Here is a 19,108-nt window from a genome sequence, read left to right as displayed (position 1 = left end):
GACCAGTACCCTCGGCCGCCTCGTCTCACGGGCGGTCAGAACGTCAGAACGTCCTAACATCGCCACTGCATTACGTTGCAGTGACCTGTCAGCAAGACGCGGTGACTAAGGACGAACAAGCTTGGATCGCTCGCGACGTCGGTAGTCCTATTGTGTTGGTGGCATCAGAGTTGGAGTATTTCTCAAAAAAAGCCTCGCAATTTTCTCATTTTTTTTGCAAAAAACGCATTCGAGTAATTTGTGAATCGGATTCGCTTTTACAAGAGGAAATAAGTGTTTGGACTGTTTGATTTGCGAGTTGCGAGGTTTTTAATAACTTGTCTCCAATTTTGGTCCAATGCCATCCTTTGGCAAAGCTAAAATGAGCCAAGCAGCAGTGTCGTGTGCGCACAGCAGACGAACGTGCTGACTTTGAGTCCACACACCGTCGTTCATCTCGCCAAACAACGCGCCAAAAGACAAGTTGTCCACAAAAAGACACGACACTGTTGACTACATTATTTTGACAGAACGAAGACCACATCGATCTGCCCACACGCGCTAGACGTCAATCCCGTGCTCGGTCGCAAAGTCCGACAAGTAGGACAAGTCGACGACGCTGCTCGCCTTGAGGCGGCCTTCCGGAAGGCTACTCGGCTCGGCGCCGAGCAGCTGGTCGGCTTCCAAAGCGCGGTGCAAGTTGTACGCACTGCGCGAGCTCTCGAGGCGGTTCCGGCCCGCGGACCGAAACATCGTGTCGTCCAGCATCGACGGCCGCAGCGACGACGGCGAGTAGACGGCGACGCGGCAGTCGGTGCACGTGCTTTCGTCGCAGCAGCGCTTGCAAAAGACGTCGCCGCACGCGCTGCAGGTACGTGGCTTTTGAAAGAACCGAAAGTGGCGACTGCAATGGCCGCAGCGGGGCCGCGCCGACGACCGCTTCGACGTGCGCAACAGGCTTTCGAGCGTGTAGATGTGCTTGACGCGCGACTGCAAGCCTGCGTTGATCGCCCACTGCGGGAGGTGGCCGCCAAAGTCGACGTTGAGCACGAGCGTCACGGTGTACGCGCCGGCCACGTCGCTGCACTCGCGAAAGACGTACCCGGACGCAAGCACCTTGGCGCGGAGGCAGCCGCGCACGGGCATGCACTCGTCGTCGTCGATCGAGTGCAAGGCGCGGGCAAAGCCGACGCGGCCATGCGACGTGATGAACGTGTCAAAGTACTCGACGTAGCGCAGATCGCGGCGCTGGACAAGCGGGATCGGCAGCGGGAGGAGGCTCCAGCGGCTACCCGCAAACGAGTGCTCAGTGAGCGGCAGAAGCGTCCGGAGCAGCTCGGTGCGCGTCGTATGGAGGCCAAAGCCATTCGTTGCCGCCCGATGGAAGAGGCCGCAGATGTCCTGCAGCGACGCCTTGAGCATCGTCGTTGCGGTCAAGGTCGCGACCTCGGGCGGGTAGTGCATGGGCGAGTCGGTCTCGACGGCCGCGATGAGCTCCTTGAAGGCCGTCCGCGCGAGGTGGAGCTCGTCGGTCGTCGGCCCGCCCGGGTGCAGCGTGAGTTCGACCATCGGCAACGGGTTTGGAAATGAATGACACACCAGCAGACACGGCGAACGTTCTCGCCTGGTGGTGCCAGCTGGTGGTGAAATTACCTTACAAAGTACACGATAATCTCGACAGAAAGGCGCAATCACACTGGCACAACGCGCGCGCAGGCGACCCTGGGCGTGCTCTCAAGCTGAACCATATACTTATAGCGTCTACGATATGTACATGTAGTAGTCACAGTATATACAAGTAGTAGTCGAGGGTGCGACTAAAGACAACGTCCTGCGGCCGGTCGAACCAAGGTCCGCCTGAGAGACGAGGTACCACACCTCGGATTGCCTTGGAGATTCGTTGGTGGTGGGACGGTTGGATGCCTTGCATGAAAATGGACGAGATGGCCACGTTCACGTTAGCATAGCCGTGTCATAGCAACATCTTGCTTGGTCGTTGAAGCGTACGAAGTGTGCTATTGCATCGAAGATGCTCGATATTCTGACTCCTAGGTGGTTGGCCGTCGGGCAGTGGTGGGCACACGAGAGATCGTTGGATCACTCGCTCCTTGCTCGAGCCCGAATATGAACGTGAAATCCACTTGCAAATCTCTAGTATCCTGATGGCGTGGAATCTTCGGCGCTTCAAGCGAATGGTCGTGATTGGTAGTGGCACGCAATGTACTGACATAGGGTAATTCCCTTGTGGACACAACCGCATGAGCCGATCGCGACGTCTGTAGAGACTTGGCGTCGAGGGCGCGGTTGCAGCTTTTCTTTGCGAGCTTTCGCGAGGCGTAGAAGGGCCGACCATATCGGACGGTCCCGAGGTGATCGATGATGCCGGTGCCTGAGAATAGCGGTATAGCACCTTGCCGCACCGAACAAACGTCTACTAACCCACCCCGCTTATCATCGTTGTATCGCTTGGTTCCTGCGATGTCGACTTGTCTGTCGCCGTGCTGTCTTTGACGATTGCTTGGCACGTACAATAAGATGGTCGTTTCTTCTTATAGCTTAGTGTATCGGAAATATAAGATATCTACCGACGCGAGAGGATATAGAGCATGTCGAAGCAGATGGAGACACGGGAGGGGTAGTAGCGGCTTGAAGCCTAGCTCCCGCGTACTATGACGCTGACGTTCTTGTTTGGCCGCCGAGGTGAAGAAAATCAAGTCGCAGTTGAAAACCAACCGGACGTAACCACCCAGATCACAAACACTGGGGTCTCCATAGCTCTCGATGGCCACGATCTAGACTATCCAAGTATCGATCCTATTGATTCTATCCTATCGATGGTGCCTCAGAGAGAAGATCGAGCGGCCACCGCGCGCCTGAGGCGCACTCCCAAGTTATACAGCGGAACGATGTCATCGAATTCTGTCATCCTCGGGACCGCTACAACTCAAAATGCAAACTGAGCAACCACCAGTCGTTTTCGAGTCCTTTGCAAACACTATACAGTGTAAATATACGTTTCTAGAGGATATTGAAACGAGCCCGTTGTGCTGAGCCGCAAAGGAGGACACGAAAGCACCAGGAAGAACCCATCGCACATGTACTCGCGTCGTCGTGTACGAAACTTGTGGCTCATGGCTCCGAGTCCGGCAGCGTATGAAGGCACCGATCGTATCCAGCAATCAACTGGTTGCAAACATTTCACAGTACTTATTGTGTCCAGATATACACTATACGAACGTGAAAACTACCGCGACCACACTATATTCGTACATACCATCGATAAGCTGGGAATGGAATGGATCATCGATATGATGCGTCATATACGGCCTGGCCAGGTCTAAGCTTGAGCTGGGTATTGGAGAGCGCTCTAAGTCGTGGTCTGGAAGCCCGCCAATGCGGTAATTGCGTGCTGTGCTCTGTATAACACTATTTAGCTGCTTCGATGTGGCCGTTTCGAGGTATGTCTTTTGGGAGGTTTTCCTGTTATAACCAACCATTGGCTGCTTGCTGCTGCTCGAATCACCGCGGACTCATCTTGGATCCTCGACGCGATGAAGTTGACGATGAAGGCGAAGCACAAGCCCGCTGCGGCCAAGGTGACGCTGGCCGCGCCGGCCAAGACGGAAGCGGCGCCAGCCAGCGACGCCTCGGCCGACGAAGGCGAGAGTGGCTCGGAGGATGAAGGCTCGGCCGACAACGACGTAGACGCCGACCACGAGAGCGAGGACGAGCCGGACGACATGGAAGAGAACGACATTGATGACGACGAAGAAGACGAAGGCGCGGTGGGCTTTGCCGACGCCATGAGCAAGGTCCTTGGCCAGAACATTGACACGGAGAAGGCGCCGATTCTCGCCAAGCGTATCACGGCGCAGATGCGCGAGATCTCCAAGGACAAGAAGGAGACCACCGAATCCAAGATCAGCGCCAAGGCCAAGCGCCTCCGCGATGAGAAGGACATGGTCATCCCTAGCGTGGCCACAATGGCCCAGGACAAGGCCCTTCGCACGATCGCGACCAAGGGTGTCGTTGCGCTCTTCAACGCGATTGCCAAGCACCAGCATGCGACGGCGGGCACGGCCGACACCAAGTCCAAAGAAATCAAGTCCATGGACAAGGATGCGTTCCTTGGCTTGCTCAAGCAGTCGTCGAAGAAGCCGGCGACGGACGAACCCAAGCCCGAGGCGTCGACCTGGTCGGTTGTCCAGGACGACTTTATGATGGGTGCCAAGATGAAGGACTGGGACAAGGACGACGACGAAGCCGCCGATGCGGACGACTGGAACGTCGAGCTCGACTCGGACGAGGATGCGTCTTCTAGAAAGACGAAGAAGAAGGCACCGGCGGCCAAGGGCGGCAAGAAGCCCGTTACCAAAGGCGCCAAGAAGCCGGCTGCAAAGAAGCAGAAGACCAAATAGAACTTATTTCGAATTACATAATTTTGCAATACACACACACCAACGCGCATATGAGCATCCTTTTACTCCACACATGCGTTGCAGCAGTCATGCCAACAGCGTCCCGCAGCAACGCCACGGAGCACCCGCCATGGAAGCCGAGCCTTTGCGCGAAGATCGCCATGCCCATCAATGCGTCGACTAAATCCACGCAACTTTACAACGGTGCCTCGCTTTGCGTCGGGGCATCCGGCGCGCTTGCATTTCGTTTCTTCCATACATAGCGTACACACTCTATGGTATCGTCGTGTGGACTCCTTTCTGGACTGTCGCTGCCTCGGCAGCCGTAGGCCTGGGCCCCTCGACACTGATAATGGCGTGTTTGTAGCTGCTGACAAGCCCACGGCCTAGCGTATCCGGATGACCGGACCGCACCACTGGCCATGCTGTGGTAAAAAAAGACGCTTGTCTTTTAATCCACTATTATGTACACTAATATACAACGCATAGGTAATACAAAAGAAAGGAGCGCGCAAAACGAGCATAATATAAAAGCAGTGCATTGCGATTGGTCAAAAAGGAAATGCAAAATTGGTTGGCTCAAACGCGCAATGGTCTGCGCGAGTCGACTTTGACTTTGCATCATTTGCTATTCGCTAAAAACTACACCATGGTCAAGCAGAAGAACCACACGGCCCGCAACCAGACCGTCAAGGCCCACAAGAACGGTATCCGCAAGCCGCACAAGCACCGCTACCACTCGACCAAGGGCGTACGTGGCTCCTCTTCTTGGCGCCCAATAAGCTGATGCGATTTCTTATAGCTTGACCCCAAGTTCTTGCGCAACCAGCGTTTCGCCAAGAAGTACAACAAGAAGCACGTCGCCGCCAAGAAGGACGAGTAAATTTACTTGTCGCCTTTGACGCCTTTGACGCTGCGCCTTGACAGTCGTGCGTCGACGACGGTATGGTGTGTTGTCTAACACTCGGAACGATATTCTTGCTTGACCTACCTTGTCGACTTGACCTTGTACTTGTATCTGGCAAACGATCCTGTAGGCGGCGACGACACGAGCAGCGTGGCTTTGGAGATGAGGATCCATCAAATCACTTATCTACATTCTCTGATCTACGTGAAGAGAACCTTTGAGTCTGATCCAAAGCTCGCTGCTGCGTCGTGTCGTGGCCGCAACGCTCTTGCACTCGGTATGATGATCACACCAAATCACTTATCTACATTCTCTGATCTACGTGAAGAGAACCTTTGTATCTGATCGAGTGCTCCAGCGACCTAGTTAGTAGTATACTCTGGCTTGTTGTCATCGCCCCGTAATACATTGTTTTCATGGAGGACACTCGTGTCTTGCGATACCAACACCCTTGGCCATGCGGTTATTACAGGGAGGAGAACAATGCAAATATGAAGAAGTCATAAATAGAGGGCTCTCTCAAGCTACACGACCACATCGATGGCCGAGTGGTGCGTCACGGTGGCCACGAGGTGCGCGCGCACAAGGCAGAGCTGCTCAAACACCTGCGCCGGCGTCGGCTGCACGACGTTGCTTCGGATCGTCTTTGGCAAAATGGACAAGTGCTTTGCGTTCTCGATGCACGCGGCGCGGAGCGCATCCGGGCCAAAGCACGTTAGGACGACGCTCGAACCGCGGAGGGCGGGCGACGTCGTGCAGATCGAGTGGAGCATCTGGCTGTACCACTGCGTGTTGGCTTCGGTCGCGGCGCAGAGCAGTTGAATGCGGCTCTGGAGGGCCGGGGTCGCAAAGAGCGTCGCGCACCGAGGAAAGAAATTGCTGCAGAGGTCTTCGATGTACGCACTGCTGTCTTCGGCGAGCACAAACACCGTGCCGTAGGCCTGAGCTTCAAGCAGCACGTCCGCGATGGCCGCGTCAAGCTCGGCAAATGCTTGGGCGAGCGAGGGAGGAAGGGGCATGCGCAGCCCCTGGGCATGGATCCACGCCGTCGGGCACAGAAAGCTGGTCCACGAGAAGACCAGCGCGGTCTCGATATGGACCGACGTCAACGGCATCGGCGTGCGCGGAAAGCTCGTGAGCGGCAGACGCTGCTGCGCGCTAAAGACTGAGGACGACGCCAACATGGTTGAGCTGGACAAGTGCAATTTCAAAATGAGCTCGAAATAAGATCTGCAGTCGTTTTAAAACATTTCGCCATCTTGGATACAAACACCAAGTCAATATTTAACTTTGGTATTGTACGACGGTGACAATCACTCAGAATATCGGCTCCACGACCTTCATCCTCCACATTGACCTGCGCGCGAAAGCAATGTCGGGTCAGGAGCGCGCCACGTGCAATGTGGGTCGGGCATAGACGCTGAAGAGGAGGAAATGGTCCAGTGGACATTACCCAGAACGAGGGCTTGGTCTAAGGAGAATAACATTAGGTAGGTTACAGGTCGACGCAGACAGGTGGCAGCGGGGTTGCGATCGAGAGGTCAAGCGGTGTCGCGTGTCGTACAATCATATCCAGATGCACGTCGACCTGCCGCAGTCGGGCTTCCATGCTTGCGGTGGACGTGGCGGTCGACATCGTGTAGATGGCTTTGGGCAAGACGGCCGTGAGACGCTTAGCGACACGATGACACGCCGCGCGCAGCGCGTCGGGCCCAAAGACGGTCAGCGCGACCGTGCACTGCGTCCGCACCGCGCGGGCTTGGGCGACGATCTCGCGCAACATCGCGTCGTACATGTCGTCGGTCGACGCCTGTGGTGCCTTGAAGACCATGGCCGGTGCATATCGCTCGAGAAGCCGCGACGTGTGCGGGAAATGCGCATTGAGCTCCAAGGCAAAGGCGTCCGGAGTGTCTTCGACGGCCAAGAAGACGTGGCCGAGGCGCGACGCGTGGGTCAGGACGTCGGCGACGCATCGGTCCATCACCTTGCACGCACTGCGTGCGATGCTCATGAACGGAAACCGGTGCTCACTCGTGGTACTTAGCCAGCTCATGGGGCTGCAAAATGTCGACCACGAGAACACGAGTGCTTCGACGACGTCGGGCCCGGCGTACAACGAGGACGTGCGTTGCATACACGACGATGGCAATTCGCGACTGGCATGCGAGGCAGTCACGGAGTAGGTACTGTAGGAAGCCACAAGGCAGTGGGCGGTGGGCAGTAGCGCGCTGGCTTTGTTGGGTGCTCTCCACTGTCGTTGCTGCAAATGCCTCTGCTGAAGCGATGCGCCGAGTAGTCTAGTATGAAGTACCGAGACGACGAATGAGTGCAGTGCCACAGCGACCCTGCGCATTTCTTCTGCCGCCTTGTGGCCTTGACGTGAGTACAGGCTAGGACCACTCCCTCAAAACAGCGTGGCATGCCCGCATGCGACGGGCAGCGCACGCAAGGATGAGGCTCCTCCTCCGCCGCACGTCACGGGCAACACCTTTGGGCGGTGTAGTCCACCGTCGCTACTACGAGCCACTGGTGACGACGACCGCCGAGGCAAGTTGGCACAGATCTTGCGATTGCATATGAAAATTCCACTGTAATTTCCACTGTAACAAGACGACCACGGTGTGGCGTCGTGTCCAGCTCGAGCATCGAACATCGAGCCGAAGTATTGCGCTGCGACACGGAGGCCGCTGAAGCCTCCTGCAAACGCTTGCCCGTTCTCTAGTACACTGTACTAAAACAACGATGATCGCGTGCATTAGTCGCTCGACTCGTTGGTGGGATGTAATCCTGTGGACATCTTGGGCAACTCCCTGAGCTCTGGTATGTAGTCGTTGCAATGAAGGAAAGACGAGGTGCCAGAGACGCCCCATCACCCAAGCTCACTTATTTGGCGCACACGGACTGATGGCTTCGATCGTCGCTGGCGCCGTCGTTGGTCGTTCCGTGAAATTGTCGTCTTGTCTTTGGGTCTGTCGCCAAATATCATGAAACGGTACTCCTTCAAAAACGCAGTGGAAACACAGCAATAGTAGACATATTGACCAACGTTAAATAGTAGAATGTACAGCACGACACGAATGACACGGACGACAAGAAAACGGCGCTTAGAGGCACACGGTGCGCGGGCGGGCGGTCGGGCGCAGACTCGGCGCGTCCCGGCGGACGATGCCCTCGAGGTGCTGGCGCACCATGCCGAGCCGGTCGTGCACTTGGGCAAAGCTCGGTGTGCCGCCCGCGGTGCGAATGGCCTTGGGCACGACGGTCGACAGCGCGCGGGCGATCGTGAGGCACGCGTGGCGCAGCTCTTCGGGCCCAAAGACCGTGAGCGAGATCGACGACTGCTGCAGCCGCGCCGATTTCGCGCAGATCGAGTAGAGCAAATGCTCGTACGTGAACGTGAGGCTCGCGGGCTTGAGCGCGCACGCGAGCTGGATGTGGCTTGCGTCGCACTGAATGAGCGCCGCCGTCTTGGGAAAGAAGGTCGCGAGCGTCGTTTGAAAGTCGTCGAGCGGGCACTCGACGAGGACGTAGAGGTAGCCGAGGCGGCGCGCGTCGAGAAGCGTGGCGACAATGGCTGGGTCGAGAAGCGCGCAATCGCGGTGCAGACTCGCGAGGCGGCGGCTCGAGTGGTAGCTGGCAAACTGCAGGTCGTGCGCAATGGCGGTGGACGGGCAGAGGAAGTGGTTCCATGAGAAGACGAGCGCCTCTGTCATCAGCTTGCGCGAGTGGGTTTGGTCGGCGAACGAGTAGCGGCGGCTCGGCTCGCTCATGGACGACGACGACCGGGACGACCGGGAAGACGAGGTGGGCGAGGACATGGTGGTGCTTGCTGCATGCGCAGGAAAAGGAAAAGTAATCGAAGCTCGAGTGGGCGAGATGGAAGTCCCACTCTGCGTGCCACTCGTGTCCATACGAACTGCAGGATCGCAGGTGCGGTGCGATAGAAAGCTCAATGGTGGAATGCAGCTGGGCCTGCGACGCAACGCGCTTTGCTTGTCGACGTCGACGCCGCCAGCGCGCGTCGGCAGCTCGGCGATGTCCTCGACAGCGTGCATGGGACGATGGTATGGCAGAGGCGAAGAGGACCAATGGCTGGTGCGAGGTGCGCCAGGATGATCGCAGATCCTCTGCATGGATCAGATACAGGATAAGCACTGACAGGCCGAGGACTGGGCTCCAGAATTCCTCGCAGCTGGCAGAAGAGGGTGTCCCACCCGCCACGTCGAGACAGGATACACATCTCGAGGACCTGGAGTTGATAGGCATTGAGTGCCCACGTGCTGTGGGGGAAGCCTGCCGTGTCCTCTGCCACCGACCACACGCCGACGGCGTCGCCACCTGAGACGACGAGCTCCCAAGCTTCCTTCTCTGTTTTGGGGTGAATCTCATGCTGGCGGTAGCTTCGTACTGCCATCATCAACGAATGCACGCTTGGCCTTTCCAACGACGCCAGCATCATCAACCGAGATGGACAGAGGTGGCCACCACCGTCGCCGGCCATCCAATATGCAGTCATACGCACCGTGCAGAGGTGTTGACACCGCCGCATAGACCTGCAGTCCTTGTCTGCCGTGCATCTCATCATACTATCCTCCCATGCAGCGGGTCTGTCCGAACTAGATGACGACCGCTGCGAGCCGCCGCCTGAGTCCGCAGGGCGCGCAGCACCCATGCAGAGTGTATATCTCGTCGCATGCATACGTGCACATTTAGTCGTCAACGTAGGCCCTGGCTATGACTGCAGCTCCACGTGCGGCGCTTGGCGCGCGCCATGGCATTCATGCTTTGATCGCATGGGCAAATGGGCCTCGCCGTCAACCGCCGCCAAAGGAGCGAGCGCATGGCGTCCTCGCCCACGTGGGTGGTCCGTACCGAGGCCGCGCCCATGATAGCGCCGTCCTGGGGTGGCCCACGGCCGGCCATCGGGCCTCGACGAGCGTCGCTTCGGCCGCGTCCGCCGGCGAGGTGGCCACAAATAGAGCGGGCCAACGTGTCGCAGGTGGTATATATATTCCATTTTTTTTAAATACTCGATATTTGTATGCACTTGCACGGTGCAAAATATTATGACGTCGCTGGATCTCGGAATATTTGGCGGCCGCTTGACAGAACCACGATGGCCCCATCGCCGATGCAGCCGACGCGCCCGAGCCCGGGCCGGTCGCCGCGCAACGACCAGGACGAGCGCGAGGAGCGCATCTTGATCCAGAACGACGCGCTGTACAATGCGGGCCCGCCGGCCAATGCGAATGCCACCAACGGCGTCGTGCCCACGCCGTCGACAACACCCGCCGGCAAGCCCAAGCTCCTGCCCCAATTCAAGTTTGTCTGGTCGATGATTGGCATCAATACGCTCATCTTCATCGTTGAAATGTGCGCTCTTCCATCGCGCTATCACTGCGCTTATGGTCACGTAGTGCGGAAAATGGCTGGACCGTCGAGAGCCTCAAGGTCAACCCGCTCATTGGCCCGAGCGCCCAAGTGCTTTTGTCCATGGTATGCTCCTCGCTGCATCGACAATAGCATGGCTCATGCCATGTTGTGCAGGGCGCCCAGCGTACGGATCTCATCAAGGACGGCGCGTGGTGGCGCCTCTTCACCGCCATGTTCCTCCATGCGGGCGTCGTCCATCTTCTCTTCAACATGGCGGCGCTCTACCAGCTGGGCATGGAGCTCGAGTCGACCTTTGATCGCCGACGCATCGCGACCATCTACTTTGCGACCGGTATCATCGGCGCCATTGTCTCGGGCGTACGTCGACTTCGCACGTCGCCATTCCGGATCTCATTTTGCACTAGTTTTTCGTCCCGGATGTCGTTGGCGTCGGCGCGTCCGGCGCGATCTTTGGCCTCTTTGGCGCGACCTTTGCCGAGTTTATGCTCAACTGGAAGCTGTACACGAACCGCGTGTGCCACATGGTCTAGTGCCATGTCCAAATTGTCATATCTCACCACCGACGATAGACCAACTTGGTGGTCGTTGCGCTCGTGAACCTCGGCATTGGGCTGCTGCCGTTTGTCAACAACTTTGCGCATCTCTCGGGCTTTATCGTACGTTTTTGAGGGATTTGATGGGTTTGCAGTATCAACTTGATATTCTAGAGCGGTCTCAGCCTCGGGTTTGCGATGCTGAGCCTGCCGCTGAGCCGCCAAGACCGCATCATGGGCACCCGCACGAGAAAACAGCGGCTGCTCGGGTGGGGCGGCATGCTCTTCACTGCATTCTTTGCCATCCTCTTCATTGCTCTCTTCGCCAGCAACGTACGTCGCGCCCTTGGCAACAGACTTCTATATTGCTGCTGTAGACAAACGCGATGGCGGCGTGTCCGTGGTGCAAGTACCTCGACTGCGTCCCAGCGCCTTGGTACGTAGTCATTTGACACAGGAAGCAGCGCTCATAAGATGCGACGCAGGTGGGACTGCGATGCGACGACGAGCGGCCAGTGCTTGGGCGAAAAGTTCAACAATGGCACGCTGCGGGTGACGTGTCCGAGCGGCCGGAACGTGACGGCGCCGACCAACAGCGAGTTTACGGCCGCGCTCTGTACTTCGCTGTGCACGTGAGCCGCCTCGACCGATCTCCCTCGTTATATACTCCTTCATGTACCATGCAACCCTATTCCCTACCAAACGAGACCATCGAATGTCTATTCTCTGGCCGTGAAAACGAGGATACGGAGGTGCATTTGTCCCGTAGCTGTCGAGAGGGTTGAAGAGGTGCACCGAGAGACATATTGCAGACTTCATCTGTCGGTATGACATCCAGCCGAACTACACATAGGGCAGTAGCTCTACGCTTTGCAGTCCAACACAATGTAGCGTAACCGAGTTAGCTGCGGGTTGTCTTTGCGCTCCGGCGACGGGGTCGATAACGGCATATAGCTCACGCCTCCCTAACTTTCAATTTTCGTAAGTATTTGGAAGATTTATGAAATAAATTAGTGTAGTTTTTCTCGGATCCATCAAAAAGGCGATATGCATCACATTTTGGTCGGTCACGCGGTTGGTGGCGACGGCTCAAAGAGCGCTGCGAACGAGCAAGCGGTGGCTTCCGGTCGGCGAATGCAGGCCCGCAATGGGCTGAGACTGATGCTGGACGGCATCTGCAGCGCCGAGACTTTGGCGTGAATGAGCGGCGGGAGGGGGTGGAGCACAGGTGGGGACCGTGGCGTCGCCGGTGGCGACTGGGACGTCTTTGCATGGGCTTTGCACTTGCCCTTGATCTGCGAAAACTTTTCGCAGCCCTCCATCGCTAGTGGAACGTTCTTAGTCTTAGCATTCATTTGTACAGGCGTACCGCACTTGCGACCGCCCCCGTGGGCAATGCAGTAGCCCTTGCTCTGCGCGAGCTTGTCGCACGACTCGATGTGGCACTTGCGCCCGCCGCCGTGCGCGATGCAGTGCCCACGGCTCTGCGCGAGCTTGATGCACGTCTCGACCTTGCAGCGCGTGCCGCCACCATGGGCTACAGACAGACTGGACTATCTGCACCGCTTGCATCCAAAGCGATACCTTTGCATCGACCGCGGGTCTGGGCAAATTTCGTGCAGCCCTTGAACTGGCACAAAGCGCGGCGCGCCGCGGCAGCCTTTGGGTCGTGGTGCGCCATGAAGGGCGGTGTTGGCGTCGTTAGTGTTGCGCGCTGGTTTCGAAAATGGCAAGATCGGCGCGATGTGGGCGCGCGGTAATTTCGTGGAAATGTCGAGGCCAGCTGGTGTCGAGTCCACGTGGTTCCTCGTACATTCGACCTTTGTCTCGAGGATACTGCAATGTGCCGACCCTGCTGTCGACCATCTCGACCATCTTTTGCGACTTTGTCATTGTCCAGGCTCCTCCGTGCGCATCGTGGCCGAGGATATACGCCAACGCGTCTTATGCCGCCACGTCATGTTGATGACAGGCACGAGATGTTGCGTGCGAATAGCCAATTCAAAAACGAGCCAATCCACGTCGAGAAAAGCTATTGAAACAGCCAATGGCATCGTCGCACGGCTTGACTTTTCTGCCGCCTTCAGTTTACAACCCGGCACGACGATGACGAGCTTGGTGCGTGAAGTGTCCGTGTCGGTCGACATGGACACGGGCAGCGTCATGCCGATCGAGACGGCGTTTGTCTTTGGCTGGAACAACTTGCTGTGTCCGACGTCGTGGCTGCGCCGCAGCAACTTTGCGTCGAGCGCGCACACGCCCGAGAGCCAAGTGATGTTTGCGCTCTTGGACCAGCTCGACTTGCAAATTGCAGAGGTCATTGCCCACGCGCTCTCGCTCGGCGCCGTCTACATTGTGTGTGACGACCAAGAGCAAGCGATACTCGAGCTCTGCGCGGCGTACTTTCGCCGCGCAAAGGAGCTCCTCTTCCACCACCCCGGCGTCCTCGTCGTGTACGCCGACACGCCGCCCAATGACGCATGGTACGTCAAGGTGCTTTAAGGGCTCTACCAAAAGCACGCCGACGACTGCAAGTCGTGGGACATTTCGGTCGCTGTCTTTGGCACCGAGGCCCTGCGCGCCGCCGCCCGCGCCGTTGGCCCCGCTGCGCCTTCGGTCGTCCTCAAGACGATGGCGTTCGCGCGTGCCCAGCCCACGATCCTCGAGTGCAGCGATCGGCTCCGAAAGCTAAAAGCAAGCTTTGATGAAGTGGCCTTTCTCAAGACCGCAGCCGACATTGCCTTTTGAGTTTGTAGTACCCTCGTCTTTCTAACACTCGTACATTACGTCAATAGCGACAAATCTCTTTACTCGACTCGCCTTGCCCTCTCTCGCGCCGGCTAGGGCTGCTTGTCGCCTGCGGGATTGGTCGGCAATGCCAGGATGACGGGATTGATTGGGCGTCTTCCTCTCCTGGATGCCCACGTCGTCTTTGCCCGCGACGCGCCATTTGTGTTTGGCGAACCGCAAGATCGACACATGTCTCGCTCGACGCACACCCATAAAGAACTCGCCGTCGACGCCTCCTCGTCGCACGTTGGCGCGAGCGAGCACGGGTTCGAAGTCCCTACCAAAGCGACGCGACCAAGCGATCGCGGTCGACTGCGTGTTGTTTCGCGCGCCGTAGCGACGGATCTGGGTTGCCGCCTGTCCATGGTTACCGTCCATACTAGTCAGATGCCACTTGGTGTTTGTATGTAATATTTCCAGTTTGCACTTGGTTCTGATTGGTGCATTTGGCTAGCAGGGCCAATTTGGCGTCGAAACGAACCGTCTCTAGCGGGTCATACTGATGCGCCCACTCCCTCATCCGATATGCGACGACGCGCGCTTCTGCCGCTTCTTCTCGCAGCAGCGGCGCCCAGCGTCCGCGCGGACGACGGCGACAGCCACCTCGTCACGGTAGTTCTTATTGGTGTCGGCGTCGGCCTCGTCGTGGCCGTCGCGCTCATCTTTGTGCTGCGCAAGTGCTGCAAGCGCCAGGCCAAGGCGCCGCAGTTTGAAGACTTTGTCGACCCCGTTGACGCCATGGAGGCGCCGCGCCCGCGCAAAGACATACATGCATCGCGCTTCCACCATTTGCAGCGGGAGACGGAAGCCACGTCGCCGTCCGAGTCGCTTGCGCAGGACCCGATGCACTCGGTGTACAAGCAGCCGCCGATGCCAACGTCGCCGGTCACCAGACACGCGCCTGCAGCCGCCAGGCCTGCGCCGTCGTACCAGCCGCCACCTGCTGGCAAACCGGCGTTGCCACAAGCTGCAAGGCCGCAGGCAGCGCCCGTGAGCTTTCGCTTCAACGTGGACCCAGTCGCACCGGACGATATCAACTACGGCCTGAGCTTATCGCCGACGACAACGGCTCCAGCGCCAGCTGAAGCGGCACCACCGATCGCGCCGCGGCCTCCACCCGTCGTTGTCAAGCCGCTGCCCGTTGCCGCCACGCCCGAGCCGCGGCCGACCCGCGCGTCCCGGACGTCCCACGCCTCGCAGCATGTCACGCCGCCGTTGCGGTCGACGTCGTCGTCGTCGCACGCGTCGCCACCAAAATTGCACTCAGTCTTTGACGCACCGATCGAGCTACCCCGGGAGCAACCAATGGCAAAGATGCCCTCTAAGTTCAACGCGCCGATCGAGCTGCCGCGAGAAGCACCGAGAGCACCGCGTTCCAAGCCGCACCAAACGCCAGAAATGCGCGCCGCCAAGAAAGCGGCACTTATCAACCAGCTCGGTGCGTCGCGCGTCCCGACGATGCCACAGGACCCACCCCGGCGCGCCCCCGAACCACTGCACCGCGCCCCCGAGCCACTGCACCGCGCCCCCGAGTCGATCTACCAACGCCCCGCACCACAAGAACCTCCGCGTGCCGTCGATGTGCACCGCGCACCGGAGGCGAAGCGTCGGCCGAGTGGGCCCGAAGGAGGGTTCTTGCCGCTGCCGGTTGCCCCGGCATATCAGCCCGCGGCCTTGGGTCCGAGTCCCGCGCCATCGCGCTTCCATGTGCCCTACCCGGAAGAAGAGGACGCGTACTTGACGTGTGTCGACAACGCGGACGACACGCTGCCGCTGGGCGCCGAGGCGGGCTCGTACCGCGTCAAGGCCACGCTCATCCAGCAACTGCAAGCGCCGCCACCAGTGGAAAAAACCAAGAGCTCGGAGAGCAGTGAGCCGCCGCTCATGGAAGAGAGCCGGGCCCACGACATGATTTACCTCCCCAAGACGTCGGAATTTGCGCACCAAGTACGCCGCAACGAGTACGACTACTACCCATTTGGCGAGGACGCACAGTACGAGACGTCGTTGAATACGGTCGACACCCTCCCGCTCGGGTATCCTTGGCCCATGTGCATCGGCAGTGTCTCATCAACTTGTGTGAATAGCATGGAGGCTGGCGCGTATACCAAAGGCAAATTGGATGTCGCCGAGTACGAGCGCAAGCAGCGTCTCAAGGCCGATCAAATCAAGCACCTCGATGTCAAGGTTCGGTTGGACCGACCGCCAGACCGGTATTTTGAGCCCCGCGGGTAGTATATATAATGAGCTCGTTGCGGTATTTGTATCCTTGTGCGGCCTTGACTCGAATGGGCGGCGCCGCAAACATCGCACTAGGGTTAGGTGGACATCGGGCGGGCCCCACCCCTATCCTCGGTGTAGTCTTGCTGGACTCGTCGCCTAACTTCAGCGCACACTCTTGAGCTCATATACTATTATCAGCGGGAGCTTGGCGTTGGCAACGTTAACACGCCATCAACGACAAGAGTAGAGTCGACGTGCACTGTACTAGTACTGGTCGATGTCATGGTGGTTTGATGGCCGTGTTGGCTTCCTCCGGCATACCGGTACATTGCGAACTGCGTAGTAGCAGAGCTCAGCTGCAGAGCTCTGGGGCTAGAGCCGTGAGCCAACTCTACAGCGGACATGGGGCGCATAGGCTCTGCGAGTGAGTAGCAGGTGTTGTGTCGGTCGTGGGGCCGTTGCTGTACATTGTCCGATGCTCACCACTTGTATCAGACTTTGTATGGCTCCCCGCAAGTGAATTCCTCGTGTAATAGTTGGTCAAGAGCATTACATCGCCCATACCGCGTGACGCGACCTTGCGCGCGCTGCATCTCCCGTCGAAAACGCGCCTCTGACGCTCATCTGAAACTGCCTTTCAAATTCCAGCCAATCCGCGCGAGATTGCCGTTGCCGTCACCCAATCAAATGCGAATCGAACACACGTGTGACACACGCGTTGGCTGAAGAGCAACTTGCTCGCCATTCCACAACGGGCAATGAAATCCGCAGCCGTCCTACTCGCGACCTCGCTCGCCGTCGCCAACGCGGCCATCTCGGTGCCCGGTATCAACTACAACCCGCGCATTGGGCCCAACTGGGGTCCCGACGCCACCAACTGCAAGTCGTCGGCGCAAATCGACAAGGATTTTGCGATCTTGTCCAAGATTACCAAGGGCGTGCGCATCTACTCGCTCACTGACTGCAACACGGCCGAGCTGGTCATTGCCTCGGCCAAGAAGGCGGGTCTCACGGTCTGGCTCGGCCTCTGGGTTGGCCCTGAGCCGACGATCTTTGCTGCCGAGAAGGCCAAGCTGTCGTCGCTCATCTCGAGCGGTCTCGTCGACAGCACCGTTGTTGGCGTGCACGTCGGGTCGGAGGCCGTGTACCGCAAGGACGTGACGCCCGAGACGGTACGACGTGCCGTGCGTGGCGGTGTAGCTCATGGTTGGCGCAGGCGATCTCGAACTTTAAGGAGGTCAAGGCGGTGCTCTCGACGGCCAAGATCAACGTGCCGGTGACGATTGCCGACATTGGCGATACGTGGATTGCGAACCCGTCGATGGTCGAGGCGGTACGACAGCACTCGAAGCGTCTTGAGATCGTAGCCGAAACTTGTAGGTGGACATTGTGTCGGCCAATCAATTTCCGTTTTGGGAAAACAAGAACGCCAATGACGCGGCCGCGTGGTTTTACATGCGCATGGAGCCGCTGATTGCGTCCGCGACCAAGTACAAGAAGAAGATTCTTATCTCGGAAACGGGCTGGGCCACCGGTGGGTCGGCGGTCAACACGGGCCCGGCGACGCCGGCGCAGGCGGCGGTACGCACCTTTGATCGCTCTCGAAATTCTGGTCTGACATGTAATGGGGATAGAAATACTTCAACGACTTTTCGGTTCTGGCCAAGCAAATGGACTGGGACTACTACTACTTTACGTCGTTTGACCCTGCGTTCAACGCGAACACGTCGATCGTTGACAACGTCGAGCAGCATTTTGGCCTCTACTACGCCAACGCCACCATGAAGCCGTGCTACGCCGAGCTCACCGTCTCGGGCGCGACGACGGTCGTAACCAAGGCGCCGTCGCAGCTCTCCAACGTCACCATGACGCCGGTGCCCAACACGATCCCCAAGAACAATAACGACGGCATGGGTCCCAAGTCAAACAACTCGACCAAGCCGGCCGGTGCGACGTCGTCGCCGGGTGCGAGCACGTCGCCGAGCGCGGGCTCCAACTCGACGGGCTCTGGCAAGGCCAACACCAAGTCGGCGGCAACGGGCGCCGCTCTTACAAGCCTCGTGACGATCGCCGTCGCGTCCGTCTTCATGATGGCCATGTAAACTACACATCAGCGAATGTTGCTGATGAAAATAAAGATGTCGAGTATAACACCGAGTCAAACTAAGAGACCAGTGGAGCAAGTTGCAATACTGGGAGGTCGATTGAAGGAGTGGGGAATGCAGCATACCACCGGCGGTAGGTTTCACCAGGAACTGAAGTTGTTAATAACAAGATTACAAAATAGCAATTGGTCGCGAGTTTTGAAAACAAATACTTGCAGACCTTTGATAGCCACGCGCGTTGACATGGAGCCACTCTAGGGTTAGAGAAAGCGTCCCTGAAATTATCACAACGATTTGAGAAGGTTGCAAAAGTTTCGATTTGGGATCGACAAGCCTCACGCCTGCCGGTGCGGTGCATGGCCAAAATGTAGAAAATGTTGGCAAGTGCTGGGATTATTTTCAACGGCCCACTCCAAGTCGCTACTGTTGAGAGAGGTTCAACGTGCTGATTTGCGGCCTCCCTGGGACTGGGTGATTTATCAATGAATCGATTTGAATAAAATTGCATTTTCGGGTAGTGGCATTTTTGCACGAGAACGGCGCGAGCCGATGCGCTCTCGAGACCAAAATGTTTCCTGAGCAATCAGCATCAGATTTGATAGCTCATCAGCGACAAGCATTGACACACTACTCCAAATTATGCAGATGTGCTGTCGTAGCCCACTGCCGTGCGTTACTAGTACCAACGCGACGGGCCGTACACACCAACCAACAATTCCTCTATGCGCACTTTGAGGGCCCATGATTGGTCGCCGCTGG

The 19,108-nt window shown here is 57.9% G+C and overlaps 11 protein-coding genes across 11 annotated transcripts; 6 read left to right on the top strand and 5 right to left on the bottom strand.

Annotated features, from left to right (window-relative positions):
- Positions 1 to 463: 463 nt before the first annotated feature.
- Positions 464 to 1,578, bottom strand: SDRG_14045 (hypothetical protein). Its single transcript, XM_008620148.1, has one exon. It carries the CDS (start codon positions 1,546 to 1,548, stop codon positions 541 to 543), a length of 1,008 nt encoding a protein of 335 aa, XP_008618370.1. The 5' UTR covers positions 1,549 to 1,578; the 3' UTR covers positions 464 to 540.
- Positions 1,579 to 3,469: 1,891 nt separating this feature from the next.
- On the top strand, positions 3,470 to 4,467 carry SDRG_14044 (hypothetical protein). Its single transcript, XM_008620147.1, has one exon. The coding sequence runs from the start codon at positions 3,531 to 3,533 to the stop codon at positions 4,395 to 4,397; it is 867 nt and encodes a 288-aa protein (XP_008618369.1). The 5' UTR covers positions 3,470 to 3,530; the 3' UTR covers positions 4,398 to 4,467.
- Positions 4,468 to 4,990: 523 nt separating this feature from the next.
- Positions 4,991 to 5,454, top strand: SDRG_14043 (50S ribosomal protein L29e). Its single transcript, XM_008620146.1, has 2 exons — positions 4,991 to 5,148; positions 5,200 to 5,454. Exons 1-2 carry the CDS (start codon positions 5,047 to 5,049, stop codon positions 5,278 to 5,280), a joined length of 183 nt encoding a protein of 60 aa, XP_008618368.1. The 5' UTR covers positions 4,991 to 5,046; the 3' UTR covers positions 5,281 to 5,454.
- Positions 5,455 to 5,828: 374 nt separating this feature from the next.
- On the bottom strand, positions 5,829 to 6,488 carry SDRG_14042 (hypothetical protein; the record flags this gene model as incomplete). The annotated part of the gene is made up of 1 exon (XM_008620145.1): positions 5,829 to 6,488. One exon carries the CDS (start codon positions 6,486 to 6,488, stop codon positions 5,829 to 5,831), a length of 660 nt encoding a protein of 219 aa, XP_008618367.1.
- A 311-nt stretch (positions 6,489 to 6,799) lies between these two features.
- On the bottom strand, positions 6,800 to 7,357 carry SDRG_14041 (hypothetical protein; the record flags this gene model as incomplete). The annotated part of the gene is made up of 1 exon (XM_008620144.1): positions 6,800 to 7,357. The coding sequence occupies one exon, from the start codon at positions 7,355 to 7,357 to the stop codon at positions 6,800 to 6,802; it is 558 nt and encodes a 185-aa protein (XP_008618366.1).
- Positions 7,358 to 8,316: 959 nt separating this feature from the next.
- On the bottom strand, positions 8,317 to 9,444 carry SDRG_14040 (hypothetical protein). The gene has a single exon (XM_008620143.1). It carries the CDS (start codon positions 9,435 to 9,437, stop codon positions 8,409 to 8,411), a length of 1,029 nt encoding a protein of 342 aa, XP_008618365.1. The 5' UTR covers positions 9,438 to 9,444; the 3' UTR covers positions 8,317 to 8,408.
- A 193-nt stretch (positions 9,445 to 9,637) lies between these two features.
- Positions 9,638 to 11,964, top strand: SDRG_14039 (hypothetical protein). Its single transcript, XM_008620142.1, has 9 exons — positions 9,638 to 9,983; positions 10,030 to 10,677; positions 10,722 to 10,800; positions 10,852 to 11,055; positions 11,103 to 11,222; positions 11,268 to 11,354; positions 11,406 to 11,564; positions 11,609 to 11,667; positions 11,717 to 11,964. The coding sequence occupies exons 2-9, from the start codon at positions 10,346 to 10,348 to the stop codon at positions 11,865 to 11,867; spliced, it is 1,191 nt and encodes a 396-aa protein (XP_008618364.1). The 5' UTR covers positions 9,638 to 9,983; positions 10,030 to 10,345; the 3' UTR covers positions 11,868 to 11,964.
- A 232-nt stretch (positions 11,965 to 12,196) lies between these two features.
- On the bottom strand, positions 12,197 to 12,983 carry SDRG_14038 (hypothetical protein). The gene is made up of 3 exons (XM_008620141.1): positions 12,816 to 12,983; positions 12,601 to 12,768; positions 12,197 to 12,555 (listed from the first exon to the last, which is right to left on the bottom strand). The coding sequence occupies exons 1-3, from the start codon at positions 12,910 to 12,912 to the stop codon at positions 12,299 to 12,301; spliced, it is 522 nt and encodes a 173-aa protein (XP_008618363.1). The 5' UTR covers positions 12,913 to 12,983; the 3' UTR covers positions 12,197 to 12,298.
- A 354-nt stretch (positions 12,984 to 13,337) lies between these two features.
- On the top strand, positions 13,338 to 13,979 carry SDRG_14037 (hypothetical protein; the record flags this gene model as incomplete). The annotated part of the gene is made up of 2 exons (XM_008620140.1): positions 13,338 to 13,724; positions 13,767 to 13,979. The coding sequence occupies 2 exons, from the start codon at positions 13,338 to 13,340 to the stop codon at positions 13,977 to 13,979; spliced, it is 600 nt and encodes a 199-aa protein (XP_008618362.1).
- Positions 13,980 to 14,461: 482 nt separating this feature from the next.
- Positions 14,462 to 16,293, top strand: SDRG_14036 (hypothetical protein). The gene is made up of 2 exons (XM_008620139.1): positions 14,462 to 16,057; positions 16,109 to 16,293. The coding sequence occupies exons 1-2, from the start codon at positions 14,547 to 14,549 to the stop codon at positions 16,254 to 16,256; spliced, it is 1,659 nt and encodes a 552-aa protein (XP_008618361.1). The 5' UTR covers positions 14,462 to 14,546; the 3' UTR covers positions 16,257 to 16,293.
- A 646-nt stretch (positions 16,294 to 16,939) lies between these two features.
- On the top strand, positions 16,940 to 18,448 carry SDRG_14035 (hypothetical protein). Its single transcript, XM_008620138.1, has 4 exons — positions 16,940 to 17,416; positions 17,461 to 17,577; positions 17,625 to 17,825; positions 17,879 to 18,448. Exons 1-4 carry the CDS (start codon positions 17,003 to 17,005, stop codon positions 18,344 to 18,346), a joined length of 1,200 nt encoding a protein of 399 aa, XP_008618360.1. The 5' UTR covers positions 16,940 to 17,002; the 3' UTR covers positions 18,347 to 18,448.
- The last annotated feature ends 660 nt before the right edge of the window (positions 18,449 to 19,108 follow it).

The sequence above is a fragment of the Saprolegnia diclina genome, assembly GCF_000281045.1.
Source record: "Saprolegnia diclina VS20 unplaced genomic scaffold supercont1.66, whole genome shotgun sequence".
Classification (NCBI taxonomy): Eukaryota; Oomycota; class Saprolegniomycetes; order Saprolegniales; family Saprolegniaceae; genus Saprolegnia; species Saprolegnia diclina.
This window is presented reverse-complemented; position numbering and strand designations above follow the sequence as displayed.